At 45.0% G+C, this 21,739-nt stretch overlaps 1 protein-coding gene across 1 annotated transcript; it reads left to right on the top strand.

Annotated features, from left to right (window-relative positions):
* Positions 1-811: 811 nt before the first annotated feature.
* On the top strand, positions 812-1,195 carry LOC124680341. The gene has a single exon (XM_047215413.1). It carries the CDS (start codon positions 812-814, stop codon positions 1,193-1,195), a length of 384 nt encoding a protein of 127 aa, XP_047071369.1.
* Positions 1,196-21,739: the final 20,544 nt, after the last annotated feature.

Here is a 21,739-nt window from a genome sequence, read left to right as displayed (position 1 = left end):
AAGGAATAAAGGAAGACGAAAAGGTCAAAACCTGCCTGCCGATCCAACGGTTACTATGGTGAAAAGGCACACCAAATGGCGGGCCATCCGTCCCAATATGCTATTTGTACTGCTGTCTGCTTGCAGTATTTTTGAAGAAAATTGCAGATAGACAGCATGGGCATGCTGCATGCCTCACTACACTGCCAAAGTTTAATGCCCAAGTGTCGAATCCCAAAATGTCTTTGTTTTCCATTGGAAATGGAGCTTGATTTTGATGTGGAACAGTTTGTCAAAATTGTTCAGTTTTGTCCATTTTAAGAAACGTCGTCTGACAGTTCAACTCTGAACATTTACAGACCACGTGTACAGTCAGATTTTATATATTCTCTTACAGCACGAGAGAAAAGTTAGTTGGAGAGAAAAATTACACACAACTGAGTAACTAGAAGCTACAAGTAGAAAGTGTATGATTGTCCGTGTAAACTTAGAGTAAATTAGTGCCCAAAGTGCAAGCAAATCTTGCAAGGTTTAGCATAAAGCCGCCCAACCTCCGCCTCCCACTCCAACCATCTCCCCTTGCTCTGCTTCCCCGGTCCCTTCCTCCCCAAGCTGCCTGCAGCTGCAGCTCGCGCAGCCAACTCCTCTCGCCGCCGCCGCCACCCCTCCCCTATAAATCCTCCGCTTCGCCGTACCTCTCCTCAGACCACGACGCAAACCGCTGCCCACAACCCCGTCTCATCCTCACTACGCTTGCTCATCGTCTCCTAGCTTCTTGCTTGCAGTACCAAGTGCAGTGCAGAGCCAGCCAGACAAGAATCTACCTGCGGCCATGTCCGCACAAGTGGCGGCGCCGGTACCGGCCGCGGAGAAGGCTACGATGGCGGCGTGGCCGTACGTGGAGTACATGGCACGGTGGGAGCGGCAAGTAGAGCGGCGGCAGCTGTTCCTCCGGAGCTACCACTTCTCGCGCGACGCCGACCACCACCTCTCGCCGCGCGCGCGCACGCGCCGCGTGATCTGGGCCGGGGCGCGCCGCCTGCGCCGGGCTGCTGCCACGGGGCTCCGCCGCCTCCGCGCGCGCATCCGCCTCTGCTTCGGCTGGGCAGCACCGGCCCTCCGCCGCCGCTCCTCCTCCTCCTGTCGCCGGGCCGGCCACAGGTTCTGCTACGGCCGCCTCCCGCGGTCCACCGCTGCGTCCGTCTGCTTCTGGTAGCCCGGGGCGGCCGCCACCGGCATGGGTCGAGCAGAGCTACGAAGCCAACGCGGCATCACTTGTTGGCTTCTGAGTTTAAGCTTAGCTACTTAATCACTGCATCAAATTAAGAAGTTAGCAGTTGTTTGCTCACTGCCTTGACGAGAGAGGACAGTTAGACGGGGTTCCCAGGCCTGAAACTGGGTGTAAAAAGGAGTCAGATAATCAGTTTTCGTGCTATTCCAATCATGATAAACGTGATATTGACCAAAAGAAAAATCGGCTGTGATTATTTTGTCCAAGAACATGCAACTGTGTTACTCCCTCGGCCTCAGTTTACTAGTCTTCCTCGTATAACTAGGTCGCCAATTTAACCTATATAATTTAAATTATATAATGTAAACATTATATTATTAAAAAATAAAACATCTAAACTTTCTAATGAAATAATTTTTATAACATATAACTAATGCTAACTTGATGAAATTTACGATCTAGGGTTACGTGCACACCTAATAAACTGAGAGAGAGAGTAAAATTTGTCGGTAACCGGAACCAAATCAAGTGTTGCGCAGCCAATCAGGCAATACGACGGTAAGAGCATCTCCACTCGTTGGCGCTCCTCACGCCCAAATCCGGCGAAAGTTTCGTCCGGATTGGAGGAAAATTAGGCCTGGGGAGCGCCGAAGTTCTAGCCGTCCCCCGGCAGGACACCCCCAACTTGGGGCATTTGACATATTTCGAACAAATTCGACATAAATTTAACAAGTTCGGCAAACAAGATTCAGAAAATTGCTGAAACAAATTCGGCGAAAATCAGTACAATGTTTAACAAGTGCTGAAACAAATGAAGCACACAATTTCACAAGTTTTGAAACAAATAAATAAAGACAGACTAGTTGGCATCGGCGTTGGCGTTGCCTCGGAGCGTCCATATGTGCTCCACCAGATCATCTTGCAGCTGTTGATGCATTGTAGAGTCTCGGATCTCCTGGCGCATAGCAATGAAGGCGGCCCATGATGTCGGCACTGGTGATTAGGTCGTGCAAGAGGTCCCTCCCTCTCATATGGTGCTTGTTGCTCAGCCAGAGGAACCGGATGTTTTCGCTCATTTTCAATAATCATATTGTGTAGGCACACACAACAGTTCATCACCTCCCACATCTGATCTTTGGACCAAGTCATAGCGGGGAACCGGACGACAGCAAATCTCTGCCTGGAGGACACCAAATGCACGCTCGACGTCTTTTCGGCAAGCTTCTTGTTTCTTCACAAACTCGCAAAGTTTGGGGGTGCTAGGTTTCGAGATAGTCTTCACAAATGTTGCCCACTTTGGATAGATACCGTCTGCAAGGTACCATCCTTTGTTGTAGTGCCGACCATTGATCACATAGTTCACCGGGAGAGCATGACCCTCAACAAGCTTGGAAAAGATCGGGGAGCAGTTTAAGACGTTGATGTCATTGTTGGATCCAGGCATACCAAAGAAAGAGTGCCAAATCCAGAGATCATGGGTAGCCACTGCTTCAAGTATCACAGTGTAGCCGTTTTTGTGACCCTTGTACATTCCCTGCCACGGAAACGGACAGTTCTTCCATTTCCAATGCATGCAGTCAATGCTTCCAAGCATCCCTGGAAAACCCCTAGCTTCATTTGTTGCAAGGATCCTCTGAGTGTCTTCGACAGTGGGTGATCTCAAGTAAAAGTCTCCGAACACTGCTATGACGGCCCTGCAGAACCGGTAGGGCGGTGGACTCCGCCATCCAAAGATAGTCATCTGCACCATCACCGGGAGCTCCATACGCCAGCATCCTCATAGCCACTTTGCACTTCTGCAGTGACGAAAATCCAACCAAATCAGTGCAATCCGCCTTGCATCTGAAGTAGGGGTCAAAGTCTCGGATGACTTACACAATTTGCAGAAATAGCTTTCTGCTCATCCTGAAACGACGCCGGAAAACACTCTCACCGTGCAATAGATTGTCAGCGAAGTAGTCGGCGTACGACATGCAGTAGCCCTCCATTCGTTGTCTCGGCTTGCACTTCCGGCGACCTGGTGCCGACTGATGTCTACGGGTGCTTCTATTCTTGTAGACAGTGTTGGGCCTCCAAGAGCAGAGGTTTGTAGAACAGCAGCAAGTTTCCCTTAAGTGGATCACCCAAGGTTTATCGAACTCAGAGAGGAAGAGGTCAAAGATATCCCTCTCATGCAACCGTGCAACCACAAAGCAAGAAGTCTCTTGTGTCCCCAACACACCTAATAGGTGCACTAGTTCGGCGAAGAGATAGTGAAATACAGGTGGTATAAATAAGTATGAGCAGTGGCAACGGCACCAGAAAAGTGCTTTGCCCGGGACAAGTAAACAAGCAGTAGTAACGCAGCGAGTAGTAACGCGATAAAACGAGTAAACAAGCAGCGATAGCGATATTTAGGAACAAGGCCTAGGGATTACACTTTCACTAGTGGACACTCTCAACATTGATCACATAACAGAATAGATAAATGCATACTCTACACTCTCTTGTTGGATGATGAACACATTGCGTAGGATTACACGAACCCTCAATGCCGGAGTTAACAAGCTCCACAATTCAATGTTCATATTTAAATAACCTTAGAGTGCATGAAAGATCAACACGACTAAACCAAGTACTAACATAGCATGCACACTGTCACCTTCACACCATGTAGGAGGAATAGATCACATCAATACCATCATAGCAATAGTTAACTTCATAATCTACAAGAGATCATAATCATAGCCTACGCCAAGTACTAACACGGATGCACACACTCGTCACCATTACACCGTGCGGGAGGAATAAAACTACTTTAATAACATCACTAGAGTAGCACATAGATAAATTGTGATACAAAACACATTGCAATCATAAAGAGATATAAATAAGCACTTCACTACGCCATTCATAACAGTGAATAAGTATTCTGTGAAATATAGCCTAAGAGACCCACACGGTGCACACACTCGTCACCTTTACACACGTGGGACAAGGAGTCTCCGGAGATCACATAAGTAAAACCCACTTGACTAGCATAATGACATCTAGATTACAAGCATCATCATATGAATCTCAATCATGTAAGGCAGCTCATGAGATTATTGTATTGAAGTACATAGGAGAGAGATGAACCACATAGCTACCGGTACAGCCCCGAGCCTCGATGGAGAACTACTCCCTCCTCATGGGAGACAAGCAGCGTTGATGGAGATGGCGGTGATGTCGATGGAGAAGCCTTCCGGGGGCACTCCCCGTCCCGGCGGCGTGCCGGAACAGAGACTCCTGTCCCCCAGATCTTGGCTTCGCGATGGCGGCGGCTCTGGAAGGTTTCTCGTACCGTGGCTTTTCCGTCTCGAGGTTTTAGGTCTAGGACCTTTATATAGGCGAAGAGGCGGCGTCAGAAGGTCTAAGGGGCGACGACACCATAGGGCCGCGCGGCCAGGGGGTGGGCCGCGCCACCCTATCATCTGGGGGCCCTCATTAAGCTCCATAGCACTCATTATTTCTATCATAGCACTCATTATTTTACCAGTTCTTGATTCTCTATAATTATTATAACATTCTATAAGCTCCAAGTAGGTTGTAGGTTCTCCCATAACAGCAGTTTTTAATTTTTAGATTTTTCAAATTTTTATGGATTTTTGGGTATATGAGGAAAATAAAACAAGACAAAAAGTAACTAGGCAAAAGTAAACTAAGCAAAATAATACTAGACAGAAATAAACTAAGCACAAATAAACTAGACAAAAGTAAACTAAGCAAAACAAAATAAAATAAAACAGAGAAAAAGGTAGAGTGTACTCCCCAGGTGAACTTATGAGTAGAGCTATGCCTCCCCGGCAACGGCGCCAGAAAATAGTCTTGATGACCCACAAGTATAGGGGATCGCAACAGTCTTCGAGGGAAGTAAAACCCAAATTTATTGATTCGACACAAGGGGAGGTAAAGAATACTTATAAGCCTTAACAACCGAGTTGTCAATTCAGCTGCACCTGGAAAAGCACTAGTAACAGGGGTGATGTGAAAGTAGCGATGATATGAGAGCAAGTAGTAACGAGTAACACGAGCAGCAGTAATAGTAACACAGGAGCAATGGCACCGTAAAACAGCTTGACATGTAGAACGAGTATATGATGATGAAAGATGGACCGGGGTTCCCAGCTATCTACACTAGTGGTAACTCTCCAATAACAAGTGTTGGGTGAACAAATTACAGTCGGGCAATTGATAGGATTGAAATAGCATTAAGACAGAATATCAAGATCATTAATCATGTAGGCATGTTTTCCAATAATAGTCGTACGTGCTCGCAATGAGAAACTTGCACAACATCTTTTGTCCTACCAGCCGGTGGCAGCCGGGCCTCAAGGGAAACTACTGGATATTAAGGTACTCCTTTTAATAGAGCACCGGAGCAAAGCATTAACACTCCGTGAAAACATGTGTCCCTCACATCACTTCGGGGCCATTGGTTCCGGACAGTGACATGTGCATACAACTTGTAGATACAATCTAAGCAATAAGTATAGAGCTCAAATCTAAGATCATGCCACTCGGGCCCTAGTGACAAGCATTAAGCATAACAAGATTGCAAGCAACAATAACTTCATAAACTTTGTAGATAGACAATCATAATGTAACAATCCATCGGATCCCGACAAACACAACACCGATTACATCGGATGAATCTCAATCATGTAAGGCAGCTCATGAGATCATTGTATTGAAGTACATGGGAGAGATGATACCAACTAGCTACAGCTAGAACCCGTAGTCCATGGGGGAACTACTCACGGAGCATGATGGAGGCGATGGCGTTGATGGAGATGGCTTCCGGGGCACTTCCCCGTCCCGGCAGGGTGCCGGGACGAGACTTCGTCCCCGAATTGGAGTTTCGCGATGGTGGCGGCGCCCCGGAGTCTTTCCGGAGTTTCGTCAAGAGTTACGGTGTTTTTAGGTCGAAAGGGATTTTATAGGCGAAGAGGCGGCGCAGGGGGCACTCGGGGCTCCCCACCACAGGCCGGCGCGGGCCCGGGCCAGGCCGCGCCGCCCTATGGTGTGGTGTCCCTCCGGCCCCTCTCCGACTCTTCTTCGGTGTTCGGAGCCTTCCGGGAAAAATAGGAGGTTTGGTCTTCGTTTCGTCGAATTCGAGAATATTGCCCGAACAGCCTTTCTGGAACCAAAAACAGCAGAAAACAGGAACTGGCATTGTGGCATCTTGTTAATAGGTTAGTTCCGGAAAATGCATGAAATCATCATAAAGTGCAAGCAAAACATGTAAGTATTGTCATAAAACAAGCATGGAACGACAGAAATTATGGATACGTCGGGGACGTATCGACATCCCCAAGCTTAGTTCTCGCTCGTCCCGAGCAGGTAAACGATAAAAAGAATAATTTCGTAGTGACATGCTACTTACATAACCTTGATCATACTATTACAAAGCATATGAAATGAATGAAGTGACTCAAGGCAATGATCTATAGTTGCTAACAAATAGATAACATATAGCAAAACTTTTCATGAATAATACTTTCAAGACAAGTATCAAAAGTCTTGCATAAAAGTTGACTCATAAAGCAATAAGTTCAAAGTAAAGGCATCGAAACAACACAAAGGAAGATATAAGTTTCAGCGGTTGCTTTCAACTTGTAACATGCATATCTCATGGATAATTGTCAACACAAAGTAATATGATGAATGCAAATATGCAAGTATGTAAGAATCAATGCACAGTTAACACAAGTGTTTGCTTCTAAGATGGAAGGAAGTAGGTAAACTGACTCAACATAAAGTAAAAGAATGGCCCTTCAAAGAGGAAAGCATCGATTGCTATATTTGTGCTAGAGCTTTGGTTTTGAAAACATAAAGAGAGCATAAAAGTAAAGTTTTTAGAGAGGTGTTTGTTGCTGTCAACGAATGGTAGTGGGCACTCTAACCCCCTTGCCAGACAAACCTTCAAAGAGCGGCTCCCATGAATTATTTTTATTTTTGGGTGACACTCCTTCCAACCTTTCTTTCACAAACCATGGCTAACCGACTCCTCGGGTGCCCGCCAACAATCTCATACCATGAAGGAGTGCCTTTTTATTTTAGTTTCATTATGATGACACTCCTCCCCACCTTTGCTTACACAAGCCATGGCTAACCGAATCCTTCGGGTGCCGTCCAACAATCACATACCATGGAGGAGTGTCTATTTTTGTTAATTAATTTGGGACTGGGAATCCCATTGCCAACTCTTTTTGCAAAGTTATTGGATAAGCGGATGAAGCCACTAGTCCATTGGTGAAAGTTGCCCAACAAGATTGAAAGATAAACACCACATACTTCCTCATGAGCTATAAAACATTGACACAAATCAGAGGTAATAAATTTTGAATTGTTTAAAGGTAGCACTCAATCAATTTACTTTGGAATGGCAGGAAATACCGCATAGTAGGTAGGTATGGTGGACACAAATGGCATAATGGTTGGCTCAAGTATTTTGGATGCATGAGAAGTATTCCCTCTCGATACAAGGCTTAGGCTAGCAAGGCTATTTGAAGCAAACACAAGTATGAACCGGTACAGCAAAACTTACATAAGAACATATTGCAAGCATTATAATACTCTACACTGTCTTCCTTGTTGCTCAAACACTTTTACCAGAAAATATCTAGACCTTAAGAGAGATCAATTATGCAAACCAATTTCAACAAGTTCTACAGTAGTTCTCCATTAATAGGTTTAGACTACATGAAAAAAACTTAATGATGATCTAATTGAGAGCTCAAAACAATTGCCAAGTGTCAAATTATCCAAGACATGATGAGGCATTTTCTGTTTCCAACCAAATATAAATAAGTGCAATAGCTTCCAACTTTTATCATTGAACATTAAAAGTAAAACGAAGAACACGAGTGTTCATATGAAAAAGCGGAGCGTGTCTCTCTCCCAAACAAGGATTGCTAGGATCCGATCTTATTCAAACATAAACAAAACGAAAATAAACACACAGACGCTCCAAGTAAAGCACATAAGATGTGACCGAATAAAAATATAGTTTCAGGGGAGGAAACCTGATAAGTTGATGAAGAAGGGGATGCCTTGGGCATCCCCAAGCTTAGACGCTTGAGTCTTCTTGAAATATGCAGGGATGAACCACGGGGGCATCCCCAAGCTTAGACTTTTCACTCTTCTTGATCATATATCATCCTCCTCTCTTGACCCTTGAAAACTTCCTTCACACCAAACTTCTCACAAACTTCATTAGAGGGGTTAGTACTCAAAAAATTTGAATCCACCTTGGTCCTGTAGTGGCACATTGCAAGAACTCAATAAAACATTAGCTACAGCCCTCTACGTCTAGAAAACCTCGCTTAAAGTCCACAAGAGACAATGCAAAAAACAGAGACAGAATCTGCCAAAACAGAACAGCCAGTAAAGACGAATTTTAATAAAATACTTCCGTTGCTCAAATCAGAAAACTCAAAACTAACGAAAGTTGCGTACATATCTGAGGAACACGCACGTAAATTGGCATATTTTTCTGAGTTACCTACAGAGAAAACAGCCCAGATTCGTGACAGATAGAAATCTGTTTCTGCGCAGAAATCCAAATTTAGTATCAACCTTCGATTAGAGGCTTCACTTGGCACAACAAAACACAAAACTAAGATAAGGAGAGGTTGCTACAATAGTAAACAACTTCCAAGACACAAATATAAAACAAAGTACTGTAGCAAAATAACACATGGGTTATCTCCCAAGAAGTTCTTTTCTTTATAGCCATTAAGATGGGCTCAGCAGTTTCAAATGATGCACTCGCAAGAAATTGTATTTGAAGCAAAAGAGAGCATCAAAAAGCAAATTCAAAACACATTTAAGTCTAACCCACTTCCTATGCATAGGAATCTTGTACACAAATAAATTCATGAAGAACAAAGTGATAAGCATAAGAAGATAAAACAAGAGTAACTTCAAAATTTTAAACAATAGAGAGGTGTTTTAGCACCATGAAAATTTCTACTACCATATTTTTCTCTCTCATAATAATTTTCAGTAGCTTCATGAATAAACTCAACAATATAGCTATCACATGCAGCATACTTTTCATGATTTCCAAACACATAATTTTTATCAAGTTCAAGAATAGTGGAATTAAAACTTTCAAACTTACTTTTATTAATAATATAACAAGGTAGGTGATCAATCTCAATAGATATGGGACTCATAGAATAAGTCAAGAACTCTCCAATCCCATTTTCATTAATAGTACAATTAATATTATCAAGTAACATAGGACCATCATCTAGAGCTTTATCATAAACATTTGCTACGCAAAATTCTTTAGTACCATGCATTTCGACATCAGGCACAAACAAAGCATTATCATAAGATTTATCAAAGTAGCATGGATTATCATATATAACAGTAGCATAATCATTCTCACAAGTATTACTCATAGGTACTATTTCAAGAGAATCCACAGGAACATAACATTCAACCTCTTCCGGTAAGCATGGAGGACAATCAAATAGTGTAAGAGATAAAGAGTTACTCTCATTAGAAGGTTGACATGGGTAGCTAATACATTCTTCCTCCTTTTGTTCGTCGCTCTCCTCTTCTTTTTCATCCAATGAGCTTTCAGGTTCATCAATTTCCTCCTCTTTTTCATCCAATGAGCTTTCAGGTTCATCAATTTCTTCTTCCACCGGTCCCTGCAAATTGTGAGTGCATTCTTGTGCATTAATGTGTCTCTCTTTATAATCAAGGATATAAGGATTCCTACTGTAGCATTCTATGCAAGAATTAAGGATAGTAGAGACATAATCTTTAAGGCCCTTACAAACAACACAAGTTTCATAATTCTCAACCATGAAGGATTCTATCTCGGAGGCTCCCATAAATAAGACAAATTGTTCTACCTCTTCGAACCCATAATGAATATAGCAATTCCGATTATAGTTCTTAATAAAAAATTCCTCACTAAAGCCACATTGAAATTTAAGATGTTTAGTATCCTGTTGAGAGCAACAGTTTATATCATGGCATTTAAGCAAGATTTTAGCAATTGTATTCATTTCTATCATAGCACTCATTATTTTACCAGTTCTTGATTCTCTATAATTATTATAACATTCTATAAGCTCCAAGTAGGTTGTAGGTTCTCCCATAACAGCAGTTTTTAATTTTTAGATTTTTCAAATTTTTATGGATTTTTGGGTATATGAGGAAAATAAAACAAGACAAAAAGTAACTAGGCAAAAGTAAACTAAGCAAAATAATACTAGACAGAAATAAACTAAGCACAAATAAACTAGACAAAAGTAAACTAAGCAAAATAAAATAAAATAAAACAGAGAAAAAGGTAGATTGTACTCCCCAGGTGAACTTATGAGTAGAGCTATGCCTCCCCGGCAACGGCGCCAGAAAATAGTCTTGATGACCCACAAGTATAGGGGATCGCAACAGTCTTCGAGGGAAGTAAAACCCAAATTTATTGATTCGACACAAGGGGAGGTAAAGAATACTTATAAGCCTTAACAACTGAGTTGTCAATTCAGCTGTACCTGGAAAAGCACTAGTAAGAGGGGTGATGTGAAAGTAGCAGTGATATGAGAGCAGTAGTAACAAGAATACGAGCAGCAGTAATAGTAACACGAGAGCAATGGCACCGTAAAACATGATTGACATGTAGAACGAGTATATGATGATGAAAGATGGACCGGGGTTCCCAGCTATCTACACTAGTGGTAACTCTCCAATAACAAGTGTTGGGTGAACAAATTACAGTCGGGCAATTGATAGGATTGAAATAGCATTAAGACAGAATATCAAGATCATTAATCATGTAGGCATGTTTTCCAATAATAGTCGTACGTGCTCGCAATGAGAAACTTGCACAACATCTTTTGTCCTACCAGCCGGTGGCAGCCGGGCCTCAAGGGAAACTACTCGGATATTAAGGTACTCCTTTTAATAGAGCACCGGAGCAAAGCATTAACACTCCGTGAAAACATGTGTCCCTCACATCACCGCCATCCCTCCGGTTGTCCCGATTTCGTCACTTCGGGGCCATTGGTTCCGGACAATGACATGTGCATACAACTTGTAGATACAATCTAAGCAATAAGTATAGAGCTCAAATCTAAGATCATGCCACTCGGGCCCTAGTGACAAGCATTAAGCATAACAAGATTGCAGCAACAATAACTTCATAAACTTTGTAGATAGACAATCATAATGTAACAATCCATCGGATCCCGACAAACACAACACCGATTACATCGGATGAATCTCAATCATGTAAGGCAGCTCATGAGATCATTGTATTGAAGTACATGGGAGAGATGATACCAACTAGCTACAGCTAGAACCCGTAGTCCATGGGGGAACTACTCACGGAGCATGATGGAGGCGATGGCGTTGATGGAGATGGCTTCCGGGGCACTTCCCCGTCCCGGCAGGTGCCGGGACGGAGACTTCGTCCCCCGAATTGGAGTTTCGCGATGGTGGCGGCGCCCCGGAGTCTTTCTCGGAGTTTCGTCAAGAGTTACGGTGTTTTTAGGTCGAAAGGGATTTTATAGGCGAAGAGGCGGTGCAGGGGGCACTGGGGCTCCCCACCACGAGCCGGCGCGGGCCCGTGCCAGGCCGCGCCGCCCTATGGTGTGGTGGCCCTCCGGCCCCTCTCCGACTCTTCTTCGGTGTTCGGAGCCTTCCGGGAAAAATAGGAGGTTTGGTCTTCGTTTCGTCGAATTCCGAGAATATTGCCCGAACAGCCTTTCCGGAACCAAAAACAGCAGAAAACAGAACCGGCACTGTGGCATCTTGTTAATAGGTTAGTTCCGGAAAATGCATGAAATCATCATAAAGTGCAAGCAAAACATGTAAGTATTGTCATAAAACAAGCATGGAACGACAGAAATTATGGATACGTCGGGGACGTATCACCCCCCTCTGACGGCTCTCGGGTGTTCTGGATGCTTCCGGTGAAAATAGGCTGCTGGGCGTTGATTTCGTCCGATTCCGAGAATATTTCCTTACTAGGATTTCTGGAACCAAAAATAGCAGAAAACAGCAACTGGCCCTTTGGCATCTCGTCAATAGGTTAGTTCCGGAAAACGCATAAATATGACATAAAGTATGCATAAATCATGTAGATATCATCAATAATGTGGCATGGAACATAAGAAATTATCGATACGTCGGAGACGTATCAGCATCCCCAAGCTTAGTTCCTGCTCGTCCCGAGCAGGTAAACGATAACAAAGATAATTTCTGGAGTGACATGCCATCATAACCTTGATCATACTACTGTAAACATATGTAATGAATGCAGCGATCAAAACAATGGTAATGACATGAGTAAACAACTGAATCAAAAAGCAAAGACTTTTCATGAATAGTACTTCAAGACAAGCATCAATAAGTCTTGCATAAGAGTTAACTCATAAAGCAATAAATCAAAGTAAAGGTATTGAAGCAACACAAAGGAAGATTAAGTTTCAGCGGTTGCTTTCAACTTGTAACATGTATATCTCATGGATAATTGTCAACATAGAGTAATATAACAAGTGCAATATGCAAGTATGTAGGAATCAATGCACAGTTCACACAAGTGTTTGCTTCTTGAGGTGGAGAGAAATAGGAACTGACTCAACATAAACGTAAAAGAATGGTCCTTCAAAGAGGAAAGCATCGATTGCTATATATATTTGTGCTAGAGCTTTTATTTTGAAAACATGAAACAATTTTGTCAACGGTAGTAATAAAGCATATGAGTTATGTAAATTATATCTTACAAGTTGCAAGCCTCATGCATAGTATACTAATAGTGCCCGCACCTTGTCCTAATTAGCTTGGACTACCGGATCATCGCAATACACATGTTTTAACCAAGTGTCACAATGGGGTACCTCCATGCCGCCTCGTACAAAGGTCTAAGGAGAAAGCTCGCATTTTGGATTTCTCGCTTTTGATTATTCTCAACTTAGACATCCATACCGGGACAACATGGACAACAGATAATGGACTCCTCTTTAATGCATAAGCATGTGGCAACAATTAGTGTTCTCATATGAGATTGAGGATATGTGTCCAAAACTGAAACTTCCACCATGATTCATGGCTTTAGTTAGCGGCCCAATGTTCTTCTCTAACAATATGTATGCTCCAACCATTAAGGTGGTAGATCTCTCTTACTTCAGACAAGACGGACATGCATAGCAACTCACATGATATTCAACAAAGAATAGTTGATGGCGTCCCAGAAACATGGTTATCGCACAACAAGCAACTTAATAAGAGATAAAGTGCATAAGTACATATTCAATACCACAATAGTTTTTAAGCTATTTGTCCCATGAGCTATATATTGTAAAGGTGAATGATGGAAATTTTAAAGGTAGCACTCAAGCAATTTACTTTGAAATGGCGGAGAAATACCATGTAGTAGGTAGGTATGGTGGACACAAATGGCATAGTGGTTGGCTCAAGGATTTTGGATGCATGAGAAGTATTCCCTCTCGATACAAGGTTTAGGCTAGCAAGGTTTATTTGAAACAAACACAAGGATGAACGGTGCAGCAAAACTCACATAAAAGACATATTGTAAACATTATAAGACTCTACACCGTCTTCCTTGTTGTTCAAAACTCAATACTAGATATTATCTAGACTTTAGAGAGACCAAATATGCAAACCAAATTTAGCAAGCTCTAGGTGTTTCTTCATTAATGGGTGCAAAGTATATGATGCAAGAGCTTAAACATGAGCACAACAATTGCCAAGTATCAAATTATTCAAGACATTTTAGAATTACTACATGTAGCATTTCCCAATTCCAACCATATAACAATTTAACGAAGAAGATTCAACCTTCGCCATGAAAATTAAAAGCTAAGAACACATGTGTTCATTTGAACCAGCGGAGCGTGTCTCTCTCCCACACAAGCATGTATTTATTCAGAGAATGAAAATAACAAAACAAAAATAAAAGCACACAGACGCTCCAAGTAAAGTACATAAGATGTGGCCGAATAAAAATATAGTTTCAAGAGAAGGAACATGATAATTTGTCGATGAAGAAGGGGATGCCTTGGGCATCCCCAAGCTTAGATGCTTGAGTCTTCTTGAAATATCCAGGGATGAACCACCGGGGCATCCCCAAGCTTAGAGCTTTCACTCTTCTTGATCATAGTATATCATCCTCCTCTCTTGACCCTTGAAAACTTCCTCCACACCAAACTCGAAACAACTCATTAGAGGGTTAGTGCACAATAAAAATTAACATGTTCAGAGGTGACACAATCATTCTTAACACTTCCGGACATTGCATAAAGCTACTGGACATTAATGGATCAAAGAAATTCATCCAACATAGCAAAAGAGGCAATGCGAAATAAAAGGCAGAATCTGTCAAAACAGAACAGTCCGTAAAGATGGATTTTATTGAGGCACCATACTTGCTCAAATGAAAATGCCAAAATTGAATGAAAGTTGCGTACATATCTTAGGATCACGCACGTAAATTGGCTTAATTTTCTGAGCTACCTACAGGGAGGCAGGTCGAAATTCGTGACAGCAAAGAAATCTGAAACTGCGCAGTAATCCCAATCTAGTATTGACTTTACTATCAAAGACTTTACTTGGCACAACAATGCAACAAAATAAGATAAGGAGAGGTTGCTACAGTAGTAAACAACTTCCAAGACTCAAATATAAAATAAATTACTGTAGCAAAATAAACACATGGGTTATCTCCCAAGAAGTTCTTTCTTTATAGCCATTAAGATGGGCTCAGCAGTTTTAATGATGCACTTGCAAGAGATAGTATTTGAAGCAAAAGAGAGCATCAAGAGGCAAATTCAAAACACATTTAAATCTAACATGCTTCCTATGCATAGGAATCTTGTAAATAAACAAGTTTATGAAGCATAATGCAACAAGCATAGAAAGATAAAACAAGTGTAACTTCAAAAATTTCAGCACATAGAGAGGTGTTTTAGTAACATGCAAATTTCCACAACCATATTTTCCTCTCTCATAATAACTTTCAGTAGCAACATGAGCAAACTCAACAATATAACTATCACATAAAGCATTCTTATCATGAGTCTCATGCATAAAATTATTACTACTCCCAACATAAGCATAGTCATTCTTATTAGTTGTAGTGGGAGCAAATTCAACAAAGTAGCTATCATTATTATTCTCATCAAGTGTAGGAGGCATATTGTAATCATAATCAAATTTATCCTCCATAACAGGCGGTACTAAAAGACTACTATCATTATAATCATCATAAATAGGAGGCAAAGTATCATCAAAGTAAATTTTCTCCTCAATGCTTGGGGGACTAAAAATATCATGCTCATCAAAACCAGCTTCCCCAAGCTTAGAATTTTCCATATCATTAGCAACAATGGTATTCAAAGTATTCATGCTAATATGTTCCATGGGTTTTTTAGTTTTCGCATCAAACCATTGTTATCACAAGAATTTGACCAAGTCAGAGGTGGGCCGTGATCAAGATGGACGTGAAGAATATATATATAGAAGAGATACGTGAGTCGGCCTTTTATACCAAGTTGGGCTTGTTTGCCCGTGTATCTGTAACATATTAGATCGCATCTTAGTTTAGAAGTTAGAATCTTACTCGTGCACGGTTTAGTGCACGCCCACATTAGAAAGTCCGCTGGACTATAAATATGTACCTAGGGTTTATGGAATAAACAACAACCAACGTTCAACCACAAACAAATCTCGGCGCATCGCCAACTCCTTCGTCTCGAGGGTTTCTACCGGTAAGCACCATGCTGCCTAGATCGCTTCTTGCGATCTAGGCAGCACAAGCCTGCCCACGTTGTTCATGCGTTGCTCGTACTGAAGCCTTTTTGATGGCGAGCAACGTAGTTATCTTAGACATGTTAGGGTTAGCATTGTTCTTCATGTTACATGCTATCGTAGTGCAACCCTTGCATGTCTAGCCGCCCTTACACCTATCTTAGGTGTAGGGGCGGCACCCGCTTGATCATAGTTTAGTAGATCTGATCCGTTACGGTTGCTCCTTGTTTCATCAAGGATTAGTTTAACATCCGCAATAGTTAGGCCTTACAAAGGGTTGGAGGATCCAGCGGCGTGTAGGGTGGCGTTTGCTAGCCCTAGAAAGGATGTTCCGAGGATCAACCTCGTGTTGGTTTTTAGGCCCTGTCTAGGATCGGCTTACGGTCACCGTGCGCGAGCGCGAGGCCCAATCGTGAGTAGGATGATCCGATTATGCGGTGAAAACCCTAAATCGTCGTAGATCTCATTAGCTTTACCTTGATCAAGCAGGACCACCATATATTCGGACACCCCGTCCGGATCATGGGTGGATCGGCTCTTTGAGCCGATTCACGGGATAACCTGAGAGCCGATCGAGGCTCGTATTTAACGTTTACGTGTGTGCCCTGCAGGAAACTAAGCGAGGCATCATCCACACCTTCCCGACCAGGTATAGGTCAGGTGGCACGCCCTTGTGATAAACATCGGACGTGCGACCGGGAGGCTTTGCGGGCCGTCGCTCCGAGGGACCGGGGCCAGCCGCAGCCCTAGTTGTTCCCGGCTCTACCGTGTTGCCCGTCTCTGCCCGCCGGGGGTTTCGACGTCAACACATTCTGGCACGCCGGTGGGACCGCCTTCGACATCCACAACATCGCCATCTACATCCGAGATGGCGGAAGGCACTCCGGTCACGTACGAGGATCCGCTCGATGAGCTCAAGAAGAAACATGACGAGATCAAGGCAACCCTCGAAGCCGAACTCATCGGCTCCTTCCACCGAACCCGCTCCCATGGCGTCGGGTGGAAGGGTTTCACACCGAAGGCGCGCTCGATGGAGTGGACCTGTCCGCCCCGTCGAAGAACGCACCCGAGTCGCTGCGGCGGGAGATCAACTACATGGTAGCTCATTCGCTGCACCGCCACTCGAGAGCCCGGTGAACACCTTGGAGCGTGTCGCTCGCGCGTCGTCAAGGAAATCGTGAGCCACCGGTATTCTCCATCGGGACCGGCTCGGGGACTTTCAAGGGAGAGATGCCGCTCCGGCCCCGGCCGTTCGCATGGGCAGCACCGGAACCGCCGAACTCATCGGCATACGTCGTCTACAAGATTGGTGGTGATCCTAGTGACTACCAATTCCTACCCGAGGCACCCAAGGAGATCCCGCACGGATACGCGTGCGCATACGTACCGGACTGCAACGCCTGGGCACTCTCGAACCAGGCTGCAATATCAGGGGCCTCTGGAACGGCAGGAGGAACGTCAGGAGCCGATCCTGAGAAGCAATCGTGGCTGGTTAAGTATGCCACCCCGGCGAATCTTCAGGGTTCGACACCTTCAGCCATCACAGCGGATCAGATTTGTGCAATTCTGAAAGATCAGTTCGGTATGATGCCGAAAAGGAAGGCGTTCGGCTACACCAAGCCGTACCCCAACAGCTACGAACTGATCCCGCTACCACCCAAATATCGGCTCCCGGACTTCACGAAGTTTAGTGGATCGGATGGTTCCAGCTCCATCGAGCATGTGAGCCGATATTTGGCACAGCTGGGCACGATCTCGGCGTCGGACGAGTTGCGTGTGAGGTTCTTCGCACGGTCCCTCACAGGATCGGCTTTCGGGTGGTACACATTGCTACCACCGAACTCCATCCAGACTTGGAAGCAGTTGGAAGAGCAGTTCCATGAGCAGTATCACTTAGAGGCTTCCGATGTTGGTATTGCCGATCTAGCGCAAGTACGACAGAAGCGCGGGGAAACAGTGTCAGAATACGTCCAGCGCTTCAGGACCATTAGGAACCGATGCTTTTCGGCTCATATAAGTGAAAAAGAAGCAGTCGAATTGGCGGTGGTGGGTCTCTCATCATCAATCAAGGACGTGGCCTCCCAAGCAGACTACCCTTCGTTGGCGCACATGGTGCAGAAGCTGTCAGCATATGAACAGCGCCACCCAGATGTTTACCAGGATAAATTCAAGCGGGTGGTGACTTTGGTTGAGGCAGACGAAGATGAAGGTGCCATGGGAGATCAGGAGGTAGCAGTGGCTGAATGGACTCGAGCGACGAGCCCCGTGACCTGCAAATGGGTGAAGCCACAAGGCCCTCCAAAAGGGTTCGACTTCGACGTGACCAAGACCGAGCAGATTTTTGATCTCTTACTCACGGAGAAGCATATAAAGGTACCCGAAGGCCACAAGATCCCCACGGTGAAAGAGCTGAACGGAAAGCCATACTGCAAGTGGCATAACACGTTCACCCACACCACCAACGACTGCAGGGTGTGGCGGCAGCAGATCCAAATGGCGATAGAAAACGGACGGTTGATTTTTAACCAATACGCCATGAAGGTCGACACACACCCCTTCCCCGCCGTAAACATGGTGGAGTATTCTTACCATGAAGGTTGCCGGCCAGGATCTGCGTTCAGCATCAATATGGTAGATCTTGGACACCACGCCGGCAAGGATGGAGATGAGGGCAGCTGCTCTCATAGCAAAGATACGAGAGGAAGCCGCTCCACGCGATCGGCTCCGCCAAGATGGCAAGCGCTACGTAACGAGAGGGAGAAGTGAAGAACATAAGATATCAGCGACCTCTCTCTGATCACCTCCTCAACAAGTATGTGAGTCAGTACGACCAACGCCGACGGTCCAGCGATGATGATGAAAGAGATCGTCTGGCTAGAGAAGTCAGAAGACATCATCGGCATAATCGCGACGAGGAGGAGCACGAGCGTTGTGCCAAGGAAAAGGCAAGGGAGCAAAACGACGAGGACGAGCACTCGGGATTGTCCCTTCTTCGAGCACTGCTGGGATTCAGGAATGAGCCGATTGCCAACAATCGGCAATTGCCCGAATGCAACCGGAAAAAGAAGGAGGCAGCCAACGTGTCCGTGTTCGAGCGCTTGGGACCTCTCCCGCCACGGAGCAAACGAGCTGAGTCCCCTCGGTTGACGGATCTCGAAGATTCGAAGACGAGGGAGAAGAAGAAGACAGGTATCACCGGCCAAGGTGGTGCCCCGATGGACTCAGCCGTTCTCGAAACGCAGGGTTCAACGATTGCGCGGCCTGGAAGAAGCCGAGAGGTTATACTTGCATACATTGAGGAAGGCAAGGCCTGATCTGGCTGCGAAGGTTCAGCGAACCCTGGATGAAGAGGGTCGTCCACAGAAAATGGAGTGGCGCCCCAAGCAAAGGAAAGCCGATGATGAAACATCGGCTGGCACAAACATGGTGCTCGTTCTTCCGACGAAGCTTATTGCTCCACGATTATACGATGCACTCAAGGTGGACGACAGCGAGCGCACCAACAGGGTAAAATCAGAGATCGGGCTGGTCTTATCTACCGGCCTGAGCAAGTAGCAAGAGCTCGTCAATAAGCTAACGTGGCGAGGCTGATCCTTGTGATCGGCCCCAAAAATTTTATGAAGGGACATTACAAAACCTTCATCGAACAAGCAACATGGAGGCCGATCCCAACAATCGGCCAAAATTATACTCACCATCCATTCTGCCTGGGTTCAACATGTTATCCAACAGAGCCGATACCATCAATTCTATTGACAGAATCGGCTCGGGGGGGCACCCAGGTGGATAAAACACGAGGATATGCAGTAGAAGTAGCTCATCCTTTGGTGATGGATATTGAAATATGGGGGCCGATACAGAAATCGGCCAAAAAAATTCGAAATTTTTTAAGCACAGCCGATGCAGCAGTCATCGACTTGAGGATATGAAAGCCGATGCATGGCCATCGACTCAAGAGGAATAACTGTTACGATCAGAGGGTCAATGGAGCACGAAGGGAGATCTTAATGGGAGAACTCCTCAATGGAGTAGTTTAAGGGCTCAGATCCTCTCTTCAAGAACAACGCCAAGAGCAACCTGGATGTGCAAATCAGGGTAAGGAAGGAACTGATCTGATCTGCAAGGCGCAAGAAGTAGATTGAAGAAGCTCGGGGGGCAGTTCACCCTAAAGGTTCTCTGCTTGGGGCCACGTCATGAGTTAAGGCTAATGTCGGCACATGGCTGATTCGCCTTGATTAAGGCTCGGGGGGCAGCTCGCCCTAAAGGTCTTTGCTCTGGGGAGCCGATTTGGTTGGAATCGGCTAGCCCTACGACACAACTGGTCTGGAGAGTGGTGTTCTGTTACAGAGTCATCGGTGTGAGCATCCAAGACAGTTTCAGGGCTTTTTTAAAGTCGCCTGCTCAAAGATCAAGTTGCCAGCTTACCGAGATCGGCTGTACCATCGTCATCGGCAGAGCTAGCTAGCTTGGAGGGATGGCTAAATTGGCCTGGCTCGCAGATTATCATGAAACCGATGCGTTGCCATCAGTCACTAAGCATGGATTAGGCCAGCAGTCGACAAACTCAGCATAAAAGAAATCGGCGAAATCAAGTTAAGGGAATTCTTCATTAATATTGGGATTTCTTACAATGGGGAGCCGATTGATCAAGGAAGGAAGAACAAAAGGAGGGTCTATTGACCAATCTACTACTGCTAGGCCTATACTATTAGATCCTAGTCTACGGGCCATCACTGCCCTCATCGTCATCCTCAGAACTCTCATCGGCACTGCTGCCGATGGGCTCCTCGTCGCTACTCCCGTAGCCCTCCACGGGGGCTTCATCCCCGTCTTCGTCGTCACTGCTGTCGTCGTCCCACCACATGCGGAGGCGTTTCGCCGGCGGGTAGCCCTCGAGAGAGTCGTCGTCGTCGTCGTCTTCTTCCCCCTCTTCTTCAGAGGTGGGGCAGCCGTCCCAGGAGAACTGGTCGTCCTCGCTTTTTGACTCCAGTTCCCCGTCGGCGAGGAACTGAAGATCTTCATCCCCGCTGGTCAAGGACTTGTCGTCCTCGGACCAAATGGAGGAGGCATGGCTCTCCTCGTCCCGGTCTTCCGGGGCACGAATTTCCGGCGGCGTCTCGCGGGAGGAGTCGGACCCGTAGGAAAACTCGGAGGAGGAGGAAGAAGACATGGCGGCACGAGAGGGTTTTTGTGCTAACGCGAGGAGGACGAAGGAGACGCAAGCTGTTTAGAATGGTTAAATAAAGGGGATATGAGAGAGATTCAATGCCACGAGCAGTTTCGAGGAGATGTTGCCCAACAAGAGAGTTTTGCGGCCACGTGGAGAAGTGGAAGGGGCAAGGCATCATGATGAGGATTCTGCGGCGGTTCGCTCCGCCACGACATGACCCGACGAAAGAAAGCGTAATGATTTTGGAAATGTCATTTCCAAAACCAGGGGGCATGTGTTATCACCGGAATTTGACCAAGTCGGAGGTGGGCCGTGATCAAGATGGACGTGAAGAATATATATATAGAAGAGATACGTGAGTCGGCCTTTTATACCAAGTTGGGCTTGTTTGCCCGTGTATACGTAACATATTAGATCGCATCTTAGTTTAGAAGTTAGAATCTTACTCGTGCACGGTTTAGTGCACGCCCACATTAGAAAGTCCGCTGGACTATAAATATGTACCTAGGGTTTATGGAATAAACAACAACCAACGTTCAACCACA

Source organism: Lolium rigidum, unplaced genomic scaffold (genome assembly GCF_022539505.1).
Source record: "Lolium rigidum isolate FL_2022 unplaced genomic scaffold, APGP_CSIRO_Lrig_0.1 contig_13061_1, whole genome shotgun sequence".
NCBI lineage: Eukaryota > Viridiplantae > Streptophyta > Magnoliopsida > Poales > Poaceae > Lolium > Lolium rigidum.
This window is presented reverse-complemented; position numbering and strand designations above follow the sequence as displayed.

Excerpts from the sequence above, each read along its gene's own strand:
- LOC124680341 (XM_047215413.1), top strand. The coding sequence starts at position 812 with ATGTCCGCACAAGTGGCGGCGCCGGTACCGGCCGCGGAGAAGGCTACG.